General features: G+C 40.3%; 1 protein-coding gene across 1 annotated transcript; it reads right to left on the reverse strand.

Moving 5' to 3' along the window:
* Positions 1 to 3,891: 3,891 nt before the first annotated feature.
* Positions 3,892 to 16,341, reverse strand: LOC102298375 (endothelin receptor type B). The gene is made up of 9 exons (XM_005916554.2): positions 16,179 to 16,341; positions 12,504 to 13,009; positions 11,135 to 11,247; positions 10,845 to 11,049; positions 7,356 to 7,505; positions 6,917 to 7,050; positions 6,720 to 6,828; positions 6,560 to 6,632; positions 3,892 to 6,450 (listed from the first exon to the last, which is right to left on the reverse strand). Exons 2-9 carry the CDS (start codon positions 12,888 to 12,890, stop codon positions 6,344 to 6,346), a joined length of 1,278 nt encoding a protein of 425 aa, XP_005916616.1. The 5' UTR covers positions 12,891 to 13,009; positions 16,179 to 16,341; the 3' UTR covers positions 3,892 to 6,343.
* Between the last annotated feature and the right edge of the window lie 487 nt (positions 16,342 to 16,828).

The following is a 16,828-nucleotide window of genomic DNA, read 5'->3' on the forward strand; positions in this document are numbered from 1 at the left end:
CTCATCTGTCCTTTGAAGCTGTGTTTGACGAATGTCCTTATTAGAAGAAGAATGTGGTGTGAAGGACTGCGCCCAGTGCCAAGAATACAGAGGGAAAATATGAGGGGAGTGAAGTGTGAATAACAAGGTTAAAGTTATTTGAGGTTAATCGCATCTCTTCATCAGTCACATGTTCAAGCAAGGCGCGCTCTTCGAGTTTGGAAAAGAGTTTGAGGAAAAACAACAACCAGCTGAGAAACAAAGTGTGGAGTAACCCTGTTTCAGGACTGCAGGCATCGTGAGAATGAATTACAATTGTTAGATAATTGCTGTAAATGTCAAAATTTGTCACAAATTTGCCAACATAACCAAAGTACCACAAGTCACCAGAAAAGCATAGTAGGAAAAGGTGAAAAATAAATGAAAATACAATTTAAAGTTGAAACTTTATGGCATCCTTGACATTTTCCAAAGTTGTTTGGTGGCCCAGCGGCTTTGCTAGGCCGATTCTGGTCCCCAGCCTTATCTTTGGCAACCCTAATTTAAAGGGTTACTTTGGCAGGTAAAAGAAGTGAATTTTGTGTGTGGACGTTTCTTTAAAGTTCAAAATTAAGTTGAATCATCCTAGATCAGATGCACCAAAAAAATTTATTTCAGTCTCACCTGCTCACAAAATATTGTTAAAGCAGTATTGAGATTCGTCCATGTGATCTTGAGCAAACTGTGTACGTTCTTCTGGAGAGCAGCGCTCTGTCCTTGAAGCCGTTCCATGCACACGATTGCCGTTCGCCGTTCTCCTGATGGTGGAGTCATCAACACAAACATTAGCCAAGAAAGAGAGAGAGAGGCCTGCGACTGTTCCTTTGTGACCTTGATGACTGTAACATGGTTTGCTGTGGGAATGATCTTTGATTGTCAACCTCTCCTTCATAGTTGAACACCATCTGTCTGACTGATTGGACTTGTGGAGTCTGAATTGTTCTGGGATGGTTTTGTAACCTCTTACAGCTGCATGAGCATCAACACCAACTACGATCCACTCCCTCAAATGTGTTTTGTAAAGATCAGCCTTTGATAGATCCCTGTTGTTCCAGTCATGTTGTTGTTGTTGTTCACTTAAAAACATCAAAAACCCACCATCCACGCCCGATTTTCATTCAATGGATTGATAACATGTGTCTCCTAATTTTACCTTTAAATTATCCACTAAATCAAGAAATTCTTAAACTTTTGCCCCATCCCATGTACAGTGGGGCAAAAAAGTATTTAGTCAGCCACCGATTGTGCAAGTTCCCCCACTTAAAATGATGACAGAGGTCAGTAATTTGCACCAGAGGTACACTTCAACTGTGAGAGACAGAATGTGAAAAAAAAAAATCCATGAATCCACATGGTAGGATTTGTAAAGAATTTATTCGTAAATCAGGGTGGAAAATAAGTATTTGGTCAATAACAAAAATACAACTCAATACTTTGTAACATAACCTTTGTTGGCAATAACAGAGGTCAAACGTTTACTATAGGTCTTTACCAGGTTTGCACACACAGTAGCTGGTATTTTGGCCCATTCCTCCATGCAGATCTTCTCGAGAGCAGTGATGTTTTGGGGCTGTCGCCGAGCAACACGGACTTTCAACTCCCGCCACAGATTTTCTATGGGGTTGAGGTCTGGAGACTGGCTAGGCCACTCCAGGACTTTCAAATGCTTCTTACGGAGCCACTCCTTTGTTGCCCGGGCGGTGTGTTTTGGATCATTGTCATGTTGGAAGACCCAGCCTCGTTTCATCTTCAAAGTTCTCACTGATGGAAGGAGGTTTTGGCTCAAAATCTCACGATACATGGCCCCATTCATTCTGTCCTTAACACGGATCAGTCGTCCTGTCCCCTTGGCAGAAAAACAGCCCCATAGCATGATGTTTCCACCCCCATGCTTCACAGTAGGTATGGTGTTCTTGGGATGCAACTCAGTATTCTTCTTCCTCCAAACACGACGAGTTGAGTTTATACCAAAAAGTTCTACTTTGGTTTCATCTGACCACATGACATTCTCCCAATCCTCTGCTGTATCATCCATGTGCTCTCTGGCAAACTTCAGACGGGCCTGGACATGCACTGGCTTCAGCAGCGGAACACGTCTGGCACTGCGGGATTTGATTCCCTGCCGTTGTAGTGTGTTACTGATGGTGACCTTTGTTACTTTGGTCCCAGCTCTCTGCAGGTCATTCACCAGGTCCCCCCGTGTGGTTCTGGGATCTTTGCTCACCGTTCTCATGATCATTTTGACCCCACGGGATGAGATCTTGCGTGGAGCCCCAGATCGAGGGAGATTATCAGTGGTCTTGTATGTCTTCCATTTTCTGATGATTGCTCCCACAGTTGATTTTTTCACACCAAGCTGCTTGCCTATTGTAGATTCACTCTTCCCAGTCTGGTGCAGGTCTACAATACTTTTCCTGGTGTCCTTCGAAAGCTCTTTGGTCTTGGCCATGGCGGAGTTTGGAGTCTGACTGTTTGAGGCTGTGGACAGGTGTCTTTTATACAGATGATGAGTTCAAACAGGTGCCATTCATACAGGTAACGAGTGGGGGACAGAAAAGCTTCTTACAGAAGACGTTACAGGTCTGTGAGAGCCAGAGATTTTCCTTGTTTGAGGTGACCAAATACTTATTTTCCACCCTGATTTACGAATAAATTCTTTACAAATCCTACCATGTGGATTCATGGATTTTTTTTTCACATTCTGTCTCTCACAGTTGAAGTGTACCTCTGGTGCAAATTACTGACCTCTGTCATCATTTTAAGTGGGGGAACTTGCACAATCGGTGGCTGACTAAATACTTTTTTGCCCCACTGTAGGTGTAATTTTGATTTTTTTCCCTGAATTTCATGAAAATCTTTTAATCTTCAAGGTCATTTTTATGCAGAAATGTAGAAAGACAAGTGCTCAATAACCACTGTAACGTGGGATGACTAATAGAGAAATAATGCATTGATGCCACTGCTGTGGTTTTCAAAATGATTTAATTCGAAATCCCAGTTTAATGTGCCAGTCATGCACAAATGCAAAATACACCACGAAACTTATATAATGACAGAGAACCACATGAAACATGGTCACAAACTTTAAATACTGTTTACTTGGACATGTGGTTGTTGACAGCAGCACTGGGACACTGAAGCATTGCTATGAATATATAATTCTCTTAACAAACAATAATTTTGAGTGTTGATGTGGTTTTGTCAGCGTCATGAAGTTTAGAATTGAATAGAAGCAGGATGAAGTTCTAGCCCAAACCATGTTTATGTAAAACATATTGGAACTCTCCAAAGTGTCTGGCGTAGGAGCTCAGAAAGTCCTATAAAGTGAATATTATTTTTCTAATCTTTAAATATTTGCCTTGAAGTCCTTGTAAACATGCCAATAGAGGATTTTATGCTTAAATTCTTTAATTAAGTTGTTCCAGGAATCCAGTGCAGCGCCGTCTCCGTTTGACCTCAGGACTCAGCTATGTTGTTTTGTGACAACAGCCAGTTTTGTGAGATTAAAGAGATCTGTAATGTGAACAGTTGTTAAAGATCTTTTTCTCACATTCTGTCTACAGTAAATCACCACAAGACCCGCTTCTTGGAATCAGTTTCTCTATTTGTCAGCAGTAAAGTCAAGACGTTTCACAAGTTGCCATTTTATGATCTGTGATATCAAATGCAAACCAAATGCAGCTTCTTCTAAGAAAAAGAAAGCATTATGTTTATAAAATCACATTTAAGCTTCTACAAGCTGTTATTGACAGAGAAGACGGGTTGTTTTGTTCACCGTTTTCTACTTTATGTAACATGTTGTATTGTGTCAATTTTTGACGGCATCTCTACTGACCTGCAATGACTCAAACAAAAACCCTCAAACAACACAAGTGCTATAAAATGATATTTATTACTGCATACTAATATAAATGTGATTTCAGACATAAGGGGATATAAACATTTAACTTGATCGTCCAGGTCAAATTACCGACGTGTCTCAGCTTGTTGGTCCCACTTACAAAGGAAACTTACAAAGTTGTACAATCACTTAGATGCAGCTAAAAGCAGGCTCAAAATGGCAAGAAATAGATTTTAATGAGTCACATACTGCATGATCAGCTGACTTGATTGATGTTGTGTCCAGGCGTTAAAATGATAAACATATTTCAGTGTGCTCTATTTCAGTCTTCCAAATGACGGCAAACACGTTGTCTGGATTCTCAGAATACGCACATTTCACGATTACTGAGAACAGTGAAAGCGTTTCTAACCACATCTTAGAAACACTGTACTGAAATTAGGCTACATAAAATGGGTTCATCCTAGGCTTTTCTTTATCACTGGACTGAGTGTTATTAATATTGGCACTGTCCCATTTTCTTAAAATGAACTGTAACATGCAATTTTTTCTCCCCAAGTGACAATGTTGTGAATACAGAATAAATGTGTTCCTTCTGATGGGGAGTTTTTATATTAGATTTATATGTGATTATTAAGTGCTTGTATTCACTTTACTTTCAGCTACCTTTATCCTTCTCATTGTGAGATGATGTTAGATTAGATTAGATTTTTCTTCAAAAAGCGTTTTGTTTGTTTCTGTTGGCTGGCATACAAACAGAGACACAGCCACGGGGTAATTAACATGTAATGCACTTGCACGTACACAAATGCTGGCAATGACATTGGTCAGTTACACAGGTGACTTTGCAGGCTCTACAAAGACTCACCACAGAAGTCTAGACAGACAAGTTCATGCAGCACGGCCCCTCCCCACACTAGCAGCTGAACGCATCAACAGACTCGCAAAGCATCTTAATTTATATCCTGTCTTTCTGAGGAAGTTTGAGAGGTCAGTAAAACTCCTGTTTCAAACACATTAAGTATTACTTAGTTAACACAAACATTAATCTGACTGGCATAAATGTTAGCATTAGCCATTTAACTGTTAGCAGCTAACCCATGTTAGTTGTCTGTTATCATTAAGCTAGCAGCTATGGCTAATAATGAAATATTAACGGTAATTTTGGAGCTAGGCAGCAGATTTTATCAGTCCTGCCTGTCTGTAAAGTTAATGGACTGTTAATTTAACACGAAGGCACAGTTGTTTTTGTAAAAAAAACTGTTTCATTTCTCACTGGCAGCCTACCTCTTCAACTCTGTTCAGCAACAAAAACGTGGGACTAAGTCAACAGAAGCACAGAAAATGAACAGGGCTGTGGTTCAATCCTTTGCATGAACCAGCATTGTTCTAATATTTTAAAAGAAGTATGCCTATTTTGTCATTTTTTCATCTGCGGTGTTAGAAATAGCATCAGGTATTGAGTATTTTCCTGAGTGTCGGAATTCTAGTATTGCGAAAACCCTACTCAGGACATTACAGCCCAGCCCTGCTTCGACTGTCTGACCCTGGGAGACTAATTTACTGTTTAAAAAATAGATAATAATGATAATAAGAAGAATATGTGTGCTCCTGGTCACACTCCTCGTTCAAAGCTGCAAGCTCTTCCACTGCAATTTCCCGTTTGGTCTCTGGGTCTGAGCACCCAGCTGTCATTCCTAGTAACGATCCTCAACATAAAAGCTGAGTCTGTTTGAAACAAAAGTCGATGGTTGCTCTCTGCACAAGTTACAGGTCCATGATGCCTCATTTAAGTCATGTCTGACCTCAGCTTTTTATGGGCTGTGTTGTGGAACTTTTTAACCTTCCCTTGTTATGTGAGTTTTTAAATCATTCACTTACATACAGCTTAACCAGCAAATTTCTTTTTCCTTCCCAAAAGCTTTTACATGGCTCAGAAATGTATTACTTAAACAGCTCTCACAAAGCATTTTCAGACTAATTTCCAGCCACAGAAACATTACTGCTCTCCGATAGAGGTGAAATATTTGGCAATAATAACACGTGGACACCTCACGTCTTTAGGTAACACAAGCTCTCCGTGTGCTTTGTGTTGTTTTCTTAGAAAAATAGAAGCTACATTGTAAAATTACTAAGGGTCACAGTTTCCCTCTAGCTTTCCCCGTGAGGTAATAAAGCTTCAACAGGTAGTGTTTTTCAGTGCTTATTCATAGCTACACAAAGTACTAAGGCTAAATATGATGGTAAGTTTGCACTCTATATGTAAATAATACTGTACATACATTTACATAGTGGTTTGAATAAACATTCTGTATAAATGCATTTTTAGTGTCACCGAGTTGTCCTCTAGAGAGGCCTCAGCGTAGGAATATGAACGTGTTTATGTAGCATCGGTTTCATCAAAGCTTTTGCATTTACTATTACAGCCTGAGGAGGCACACTTCCATTATTTCATCAGCATTTTGGGGTTGATCTTTGAGTCTTTCAGTCTGCGGCGAGTCCTGTAGAAGTGACTCCAGGTTCCCCTTCTGACTCTGATCTGAAGGCCAGTTTGTCGGCACTGAGACTGCTGTTTGTCCCTGATGGGAGCACTGGTGTGTACAGGAGGAGGTGTGCAATTAGTGTGTCTGTGTGTTTGCATTTATGAAGAGCTTGTGTATTTCTGACTGGAACGGGAGCTGGAGCGGTCTAGTCCGTTACCGTGGCATGAGCCCTTCCAGCGTCCTTGGTCATCCAGATGAGATGTTCTGTAACACCAGCAACACAGGCAAGACTACGAAACAGCAAAAAAATATATAAGGTTTAGACTTTTGACAAATAGGTTTTCTTGTAAAACCACATTTGTAATTTTATTGCATACCTGGAAACAGTTTTTAAACTTTTGGCTGACAAAGTAGAGGGCAATCGGGTTAATGCAGGAGTTTATGGAGGCCATGTTGATTCCAATGTAATCCATCACTAACAGGAAACTGACAGATAAAAAAGCCAAGGTTTACATGCAAGATTACAGGAAGGTTCAGAATGGAGAACAATCGCACTGGCTATCTACGTGCCTACCTGAGCAGCTCACAGCGGTCGGGGTCATCCTCCTCATAGATTGTTTTCTTCAGAATACGGCTGAGATGAAGGGGCAGCCAGCAGAAAGCAAAAATCAACACCAAGCAGAACACTGTCTTTGCTACTTCCCTCCTCTGCAGCACACACACACACAAAGAAATCAGAGGAACAGTAAGGTGACCATACCCAGCTCTTGATCTAATCACAATTCACAGGTTACTGTAATGTGTGGTGTACAGAAAGAAAGTTTTTGCTGTCATTGGTTAGCTGTATTTCACAAACTAATATAAAGATCCACTGTGCCAGTGAATTTAGTCATTAGTTTGAGTGACCAGTACTCTCTGAGAAGAAGTGATTCTTGTAAATTATAGCAGACATCGCCATTGCATAAGCTAATCAGTGTAATGGTTCCCAGCATGGCTGTCATCTGCATCTCTACCTGCTTCATGTGGTCATTGAGTGCGATGCGCATGCCTTTTTTGCGGCTGAGCATCTCACAGGACATGAGAGTGTAGAAGATTCCCGTGCAGACCAGAGGGAAACAGAAATAGAAGCCAAACAGCCACCAGTCCTTTGCTTCCTTGTAGAACTGGGAAAAAAACAAAACAAGGGTACTGGAAAAAATACATATCTATTTTTCAAGATAATGTCATGTTAAACCTGTAAAAGGCAGGTACAGTGCAACTTTGGTCTAAGTACATAAATCCATTTGTATCTCATTTGATCCACAAGTTTCCCAGAACTCTGCGTCATCAACATAATCACTGTTTTCCTGGCCTGTTGTATGTCTTTGGTGGATTAGCTGCATCTTTGCTAATCTTTGCTTATATGGATAATGTTGATATTGTTGCTGATATTTCAGCTTGAATATTTACTTTGTTAAACCAACATAAAATTGTGTGTATTATATTTTACAGTACTGTGAAAAAGTCTTGAGCCACCCCTCTGTTTTTTTTTTTTAAATTTTCCTAGGAAAAGTGGAAATAGGTGAAAACATACATGGAAATACAGCATACAAGGAAAAATACGAGTTTGTAAAATTGCAGCAACCTTGAAAGCCAAAACATGACAGAGCCTCCACGGTGTTTTACAGATGCTGCAGACACTGAACTTTTACATACATGCTGATGATGACTTTCTTATTTCTTAAGGACATAATTTTCAGATACGATTCTTCTGACATAGATAATTGGATACATCTTTTTTTTAGGCCAGCCACTTCTTTTGCACCAAAACATGTTTTTGGGAAACACCTTGATGGTGCAGAATATTATTTTAATGCAAACATTATTTGGCTTCAAAAACTTTGCTGTGTTTTTCTGTTTTTTTCTTTTTTAATTCAGCTCAAGAAATGAGAACAAATAATGTGGTTTTTATGACAGGCTGCATTTAAAAAGGTGCCTAACGATACAATTTAAACTTTTTTTTTTGCCAAGTTGACTGTTATGTGTAGACAACATTTACTCATCCCTCATAGATTAATGTTAAGCAGTTTAACAAATGAAAAAACAAAGGGAAACAAAGATCCTCTAAAAATGTTTAGGCACAAGGACCGGACTAAAAATGTGTGATGATGCAGGCGATGTCCAAACTAAATAAAAACTTTGAAAGACCTTCAGAAAGCCTGGAGGACTTAAAAAAAATAACAGAAACTCTGGTTTCCTGGAGATTGTAAAGAAATGAGGAGTGGCTTATGACTAATAAACAGTACCTTGATTCATAGCAATAATCAGCTTAAATCTGACTATTGATCAAAGCTGACATTGTAGGTTTATAAGATAATTCGAATCCTGATGACACATTAAAAGCCAGCTTCCTGCTTTGTTTCCACTGAACTGTGTGGTTCCTTCCTTCAGATTTAAAAGAATCAAAATATCTTTGTGATTTTGATCCTGCTGCGTGGCTTTATCAATGAACTGTGAAAAAGTAATTTGACATGTTTTGCCTGCAGTGTGTTGTATTGCATTTCTTTGCTGTCACTAATAACTTACTGGCAGAGTGATAAAAGGAACCTGATTAAAGAAACACTCTAATTGTATCATTGCTGTCCAGGCGCTTTACTTTGAAGAGAACCATTCTGTTGACATTTGCACTCGAAAGTAACATCAGGTGCAAGCTGAATAGAATCCAAGGGGTTTATTCCCCCTCAGCCCAATCCTAACAGATCCAAATCAACATGCTGGATAACTTTGACCATGTGTTTGTGGGAAAGTTTAATAATCCCTATCAAACATTTTGAATTGATACATAACTCCTCTCTGCCAAACTGAAGTTGTTTCGATCATATATCTCAGAAAGATGTAAGTATCCAGCTGTTTGGAGTTTTTCCATGTTGCTGGTTTTCATATTTTCTCAGCTAAGGCGGAGGTTCAGACGGCAGACAAATTAAAGGAAAAATCTGAACCTTTGACCCGGCAGCATCAAACATTTTAGTCCTGACGGGAGAGGTCGCTTCCTCTCTGATCAGCTGCAGCAGTTTCACCTATCTGCAGAGAGGTCGTCGTGTGATTTGATGAGTTTATAATTATGTGAATCACCAATGACGAGGCACACTGAAACTGTTCTAGAAGCACATGGTGGCCCATCGCCTAACTTAGATATTGTGTGTTGTTCTTCTTCTTTAAACTGCCACCCTGTCTGTAATTGTTGGCAGGATTATTCAAAGACTAACAAACTCGATTTTATGAAAGTGCAAAAGGACAAAGGACATGGTGGAAAGAAGAAACTATTTTAGTTTAGCGCAGATCCCGATCGCTTTCTTTAAAAAATTACAAAACAGGACAGTGGATTTTTTTCCACTTTTGGTGTAGACCACTGATGTAAGTGGGAATAATGTGCAGCTGCAAGTTAATGTAGCCTACGGGAGGCTTTAATAAGCGAACAGGAGTTCTGTGAGGTACATCCACAACGTTTCAAGAAGGTACCTACATCATTTTAAGCTCTTTCTGCTATAAATTAGGTTCAGCCTGGAATCTAACTCTTACCACATTCTTGCCAACAAATATTACACACGACTTCCCCGGGCAAAAGCATGTTCTGTGATCAACACATGGAGCTGTGCTGATGCATTTCTTCGATTTACAACAGTTTAGTTTTTCCGTACTGAAGGCAAAATGCCTGAGACATGTTGTTGTTTCTACACTTCGTATTTCTCAGGCTGTTTATCATCTGTTTTGCAAACTGATGGTGTAAATTATAATGTTATGACACCCTTAGTTTAGCATATCTCAAATTTATTCTGTTTATAGCAAAACACTAGTCACCTTTAATTTAATTCATTTTATTTAATTTTATTTATATAGCACCAAATCGCAACAATAGTTGTCTCAAGGCTCCTTATATTGTAAGATAAAGATCCTACAATAATACAGAGAAAACTATCCAACAATCACATGACCTCCTATGAGCAAAGCACTTGGTGACAGTGGGGTGAAAAAACTCCCGTTAACAGGAAGAAACCTCCAGTAGAACCAGGCTCAGGGAGCCATCTGCAGTTACTGGCTGGGGGTGAGGGGAGGAAGAGCTTGTATGTTATTTATTGTGTTAAGTGTCTTGCATTTTAATGAAAATGTCATCATTGCCAGTTGTTAGCCCAGTGTTTAAGTGATTTTTAGAGAATGCTATCAAGCTGACAGCCCAAATTAACATGGTGGACAACGTGATCATGTTGCAGAAATAAGAGTATAGGCCAAAATGTAGTTCTGTATTTACTGTAGAAGAGTTTAACAATATCTTGTTAAATTCTGTGCACAGTGATGGAAATTGGGAAACCGAAGGTAGCAAAGGACACCTTTTTGCAACAACTAACATCTTATGACCTTAATACATTTATATAAAAAGTACTTGTGCAGTTTTTCCACCTCATACTGGTGACCTCTACATTGTGATGCTGTAAATTTTGACTTGACTGTGACAATCTGGTGGTTACCTTCATAAAGCTTGTGGTCTGTTCTGGATGCAACAGGCAAACCCTCAGCTTGGTGCCTCTGTATGGTATCTCCAACATGTCGAATGCGAGCGCCTCGGGAACTGCCAGCACCACAGCAAGCAGCCAGATCAGTGTCACCTCCACAGCTTTCCACAGTGGGATTCCCATCCCTTTCACCCTGCTCCATGATGTCACTGCATGGTAGCTATAAACAGAGACATCCATTAGCTGCTTTTAATACTAACACTTGTCAGTGTCTATGTATGTGTGTGGAGTAGTGGTGTACTCACCGGTCAATACTGAGTGCGCACAAGCTGAGGACGGTGATTCCCACCGACGCTTTCTGGATGAACGGCATCAGCTTACAGACGTACACGCCAAATGGCCAGTCCTCGGCTAACAGCTGCAGGAAAAAGAGACGGAGAGGAGAGAGTTTTGTAAATGTAAGAAGTTCACCTGTGTAAACATGCGGGCAGACCTCTTTGAGGTCCATTTAGGGGTCCTTCTTTCCTCGTGTCTTCTTTCATTAATACAGCTTCTAATGCCAAAAGCAACAACAGCATGTTCCTCGTGACTGCCAAGTCCATCTCCCAGGGGCAATAAGTTCTGCTCAGGGTCAGGACAGCATGTGTAACAACAAATTATGGCCACACATCTGAATATCAGAAGGGACTTTATATTTTTCAGCTGCTCACAGCAATCTGTACTGTTCGCTAATCTATCAGAGGTTGTAAAGCCTTCGCACTCTAAATGTTTCTTCATTAAATCAAAAAGTTGAAATGCATCTTAATACTCCCGCAAAAGAGTTTCGAATATTTTTTTTGGTTTAATAAGCTCTTGCAGGCTGGGATTGTCTGGCTGCACTAAAATCTCTGACCATTGGATAGTGCAAGTGAATAAAGTCCTTTCTATGAAAATCCTAGCATAACACTTTACATCTGCCTTTTTATGGGTTTGACAATCCCTTGAAGTTTTAGGTAGACAAGTCTGCAACATCAAATCTTACAAAGCAATAAATAAACCTGATTTATTTATTCAATTCAATTTTATTTATATAGCGCCAAATCACAACAAAAGTTGCCTCAAGGCGCTTCATAGATACAGAGAAAAACCCAACAATCATATGACCCCCTATGAGCAAGCACTTTGGCGACAGTGGGAAGGAAAAACTCCCTTTTAACAGGAAGAAACCTCCGGCAGAAAAAATTACAATTATCAGGTTTACATTTTAGGCAATGTAAACTGCTTTAGCTTGAAGTAATACTAAAGTAAAATACTAGATGCATCCTCAGCTTTGGTAATAAACTGAATCAATATTAAGTTTCTACATATTGTGTAAGTCGGCTAAATTATTTAATGAAGACTTTGTCATGCGAAACTTTCACTTGTATTAACAGTGAATTGAATTTTATTCAAAGATATAACTGTGTGATTTTAACACAGCAAACAGTTTCTGAATTAGAGACCTGAGAGACAGAGATCACATTAAAGTGACAAACTCCAAAATGAAGCCACAAAAAACAACAGACAAACAGACTCATAGCTGGCAGAGGGGTAATCCAGCAACCAGTGGGTAATGTAGCTATGTCCATCTTTTATGTACAGTCGATGTTAAACTATGAAAAGAATCATAAAGACACATAGTATAAATCTGGTTACCTTGTACACATTGATGGGGATGGCGATGACAATATATAACAGGTCTCCCAGTGCCAAGCTGCCAATGAGTACATTGGGTCCATTCCTCATACATTTGTTCTTATATATGATCCTGAGCAGTGTTGAGTTGCCAATGATTCCCACGACAAAGATCAGGCAGGATATGATGGTGTTCACATATTTGAAGGCTTGCTTGATCTCCGTGGGGTTTATGCACATGGGGGGGTGCGAGCTCCGTGGTCGGCCCGGCTGCGAGGGTGGAAGAACAACTGATGCGTTGTTGTTGCCGGGTTCTAAAGCTTCAAGCCCACTTTGGGAGTCACGGACGAACCTGGAGGCTGCAGCCTCCGCAACCATCAGAAGACACAGCAGTGTGATGGCCCTCATCTTCACAGAAGCCTCACCCAAAGGTGCAAAGAAGTAAGAAAACAAACACTTAAGGCACACACACGCATCCACCCACTGGGCCTTGCTCCACAGCTGGCAACGTCTGAGTCCAAGTTGTCCTGCAGAGAAAATAGTTCAACCATCAAAACAGAAAACTTGCTGCATGTGTGAAATGAAGACAAGCCTTCCAGAATGCATGCTGAGGTGAAAACCAGCAACGATGGTGAGTTCACCGCTTTGGCCTAAAGTATTTCTAACAAATGTTAGATTCTCAGGGCGCATAAAAAGATATTTATGGTTTGAAGAGGATGACTTTTGATTCATCTAGAACGCCAAAAGCACGTCTGTGTTTTTGTTTACCCTATAAAATATGTACTTGTTGCTGATCCTGTGATTTTTCAATTTGGGGTTCACATTTACAGTTCTGTACCAAATAATTATAAAAATAACTACTGAATGGATTATTAAAAAGTTTATTACATATAATAATGCCCCTCTGAGCATGACCAACATCACCAGGTGCAAATTTAAATTTCTCCTGTGCTTTGGTTTATGGTGAAAATTCTTTTTTTGAAGAAATTAAAAAAAAGAAACCCGTTTAACAATCTCAGCGACCCCTGCAGTATGTTCATGGATCAACTAAGAGCAAAATCATCCCCACACCATTGAGCCAGCCTATTGTCGCTCGATCCAGTAATTATAAAACAAAGCAAACATTTCAAGCACAATCCTGAGTAAGCAATTTGCTCTTGAATCAACAGGCGTCACAATATATTTAACTGAGTACATGTGCACGTATATTAAACACATCATCAAAGCAGCGTTTTTGTGCGATGAAAAAGAAGCTGTAAAATAAAGGCTGGTGATCAAAGGGAGCAGGAGGGATGAAATATTGATGAAAACAGTGTTTGTGTGTCCCGTGCGCTCTAACATTGATTCTTTCTTTCACTCATAGAGGACTCTAACTTGGCTATGAGCCCTCTAGAGTATCATGCCCCCCCACCACACACACACACCCTCAGAATGGCCTGGAGCATGGAGGGATAAATGGGCTGATTGACGAATACAACCGCGTCTATAGAGACATGCTATCGGGGTGAAGACGTACACACACGCTCACACACCACACAGACACACTCACACACACATGGGTACAATCTTCATCTTGGCGCAGATGAGCAAACCTCTTTGACATGATGGTTTGGAAAGGCAACAATTTGCGGACACACGGGGTTACTTTTAAATAGTCATGTCAGAATACACTTGCATTTGCAAAATTTAATGCAGTTGCACTAAAAGAAGCAACATACGCTTGAGCGCATGCACACACACACACACACACTCGCTCAAAGACAACTGCTATTCATAAATGCATTTGACTGAAAAACACTAGTTGGTTCTGTTCTCACACACAAAGACAGAAAATCACATGGGTCAACTCACACACATATCACAAGAAATCAGTTTTGAAAAATCTGGCCATCGTCCAAACGTATGTCTCGGTCATGTGAATGATGCCTTTGTGTTGTGTAACATGGCAGCTCATTAGGCTATGTTAGAGCAGAATTGTCTGATTTAATTAGAAACCTGAGTTTTAACTGGCCCGATCCTCTTAATCTAATAGATTTGGCTTTAGAGACCATCTCCAACCTTTAGCTCTGCTGGCTCCACATCTGAAGAGGTTGAGAGAGAGGGAGGGGGAACGTTGGCAACCAGCTGAGCAGCAGTGGAAGGGATATTGCGGTGGTCAGATAGTGTATGCCTGTGCGTGGGGGCTGAAGGTGGGAGCGCAGAGAAGTGTTGAAAACTGTGTTTTTAAAAACAATGAAATGCAGGAAGACACAAGAGGCCAGGACAGGAGAAAACTGACAACTTGATCTACCGTACAATTTGGAAGGACAATAAAATAGGGAGGAATGCACAGGAAAGGGAGAGCCAGAATGAAGGAGGGGGGTATCTGAGCTACAATGAAGGAGAGGGCAGAAGTCATGAGAGTGACCTCAAAGTAAGAGATGGCAGGAAGATTTTAGGAAGCATTTATCCTCAGCATAAATTTCCAGGATGTCCATGATGTGAGGAAATGACATCAAACTGTCTTAATTTTCTTGGATCATCACATTCTGAATTATCCGAGCAGCACACAATAAATGTGACTGTTGAAAGCAACATGTGGTTTTCATCCCAAGCTGTGGAAAGGAGGTGGCTTCATTTTATCATTAATTTTATAGCGCTGGCTAGATAATTAGTTGGCAATAAAAGTGCAACAATCAGATAAAGCTTCGCATGCCTTTATGACTGAAATGATTCCCTGCGGCAGAATACAGCCGCTGAAAGTTATGCATTTTTTTAAAAAGTGAGAACACAGTGCGCATAAACCTGAAAACTGTATTTTTAGACAAAAAGCTTGGGAGCTTGTATATCCGAGCAAACAAATCCCGCATAAGTAAAGTTTATTGGAATATTTGTTGAACATCGTCACGTTGTCACTGCTGTTTAGAAGCGCAATGTCTAAAATCATGTGCACATCATCACAGTGCCGTTTTACATGGCTGTGAGGGGATAAAAACAAATGCTTCCAAATGTTTCCAAATCCACCGAACCTGAATTTAGGTAATAGTTAAACAGCCTCCTTTAAAAAAAAAATCACTATTAAAGTGTTAAATGTTTCTCCGACAGTCCCCTGCAGGATCTCCAGGGTGAAAAGATCCGATAAATCCTATCTAGCAAGAAGGAAAAGCTCTTCAAAGCTTTACTCTTTTGATGGTGTTGTGATGCATTCATGCCACACATTTTAAAGACAAAGACTGCGCGCTTGCAGGTTCTGGAAGCGACAAAGGTCGCAGCCTGAGATCAGCTGGTGATGCGGCGCACAAGCCGCTCGTTTTCAGCTCTGCAGCTGTCCGAAAACTACACGATCATGCAGGAGCATCAGAAAACAGGCTGAAAGTAGGTTAAAGCATTCACCAATTCCGGCACAAAGGACTAAATGGGGTTCAAAGCAGTAAATATAAAACTCTATGACATGGCAACAAAACATATTTGGCATGCAAAGTGCAAACTTCAAAAAGCCCGGAGAATGCAGTAGCAGACGCACAAGAGCAGTTAATAAATACAAAAAACTGCAGATAGATAGATAGATAGATAGATAGATAGATAGATAGATAGATAGATAGATAGATAGATAGATTGGAGTCTAGTATAACATAACATACATTTGTTGTTGCCTCTCCATATTTAAATTGAATCAAATGTTAATTATTAAATTAATACCAGCTTCACTCGACTTACCGGACCGCGCTGTTATGATGTGCTCAAACTCAACGTTTTAGATCAATATTCCTCTGATTGGCCCGAAGCTGTTTGTGTGAGTTCCTGGCGTTCAGAGTTCACACCGTGCTTAGCTGTGCGTAAAACCTCCCCTCCCTGCTCCGCCTGCGCTCTGAGCAGCCTCCCGACAAGTCGAGGGGGTTAAATACCCAAGCCGGGAGGTTGCGAAAGCAGCCAATCAGACACAGGCATCCTTTCCATTGTGTTGTCAGGATGAATGCAGGAAGACTTTAGAAATACATCTTTTCAATACTGCAGATGAAAAGCTTATCGGATTGTTCCCGCAAAATAATAAATGTGTAATATATGACCTTTCCTTTGCTGTTTGCTTGTTTTATGGGAATCTTTTTTGCCTTCAGCCGTTCTCCACTGATGAGCCTCTTCAGAATCATCGACTCCATCTCCAGGGGAAAACTGAGGTGGGTTGCACCAAATATATCTCAGTTATTAAAACACTGATTCACCTGGACCACCTATGGGAAGCCTCATTCATCCATTCACAAACACACTGATATATATTTTTTTAAAGATAACATTCATCCACACACTCACACTCCAATGGTTGTATCAGGGGAAACTTGCCTTTCTTCCACATGCAGGCTAGAGGAACC

Source organism: Haplochromis burtoni, unplaced genomic scaffold (genome assembly GCF_018398535.1).
Source record: "Haplochromis burtoni strain Fernald_Lab_line unplaced genomic scaffold, NCSU_Asbu1 Contig_19, whole genome shotgun sequence".
In the NCBI taxonomy this organism is placed as follows: Eukaryota; Metazoa; Chordata; class Actinopteri; order Cichliformes; family Cichlidae; genus Haplochromis; species Haplochromis burtoni.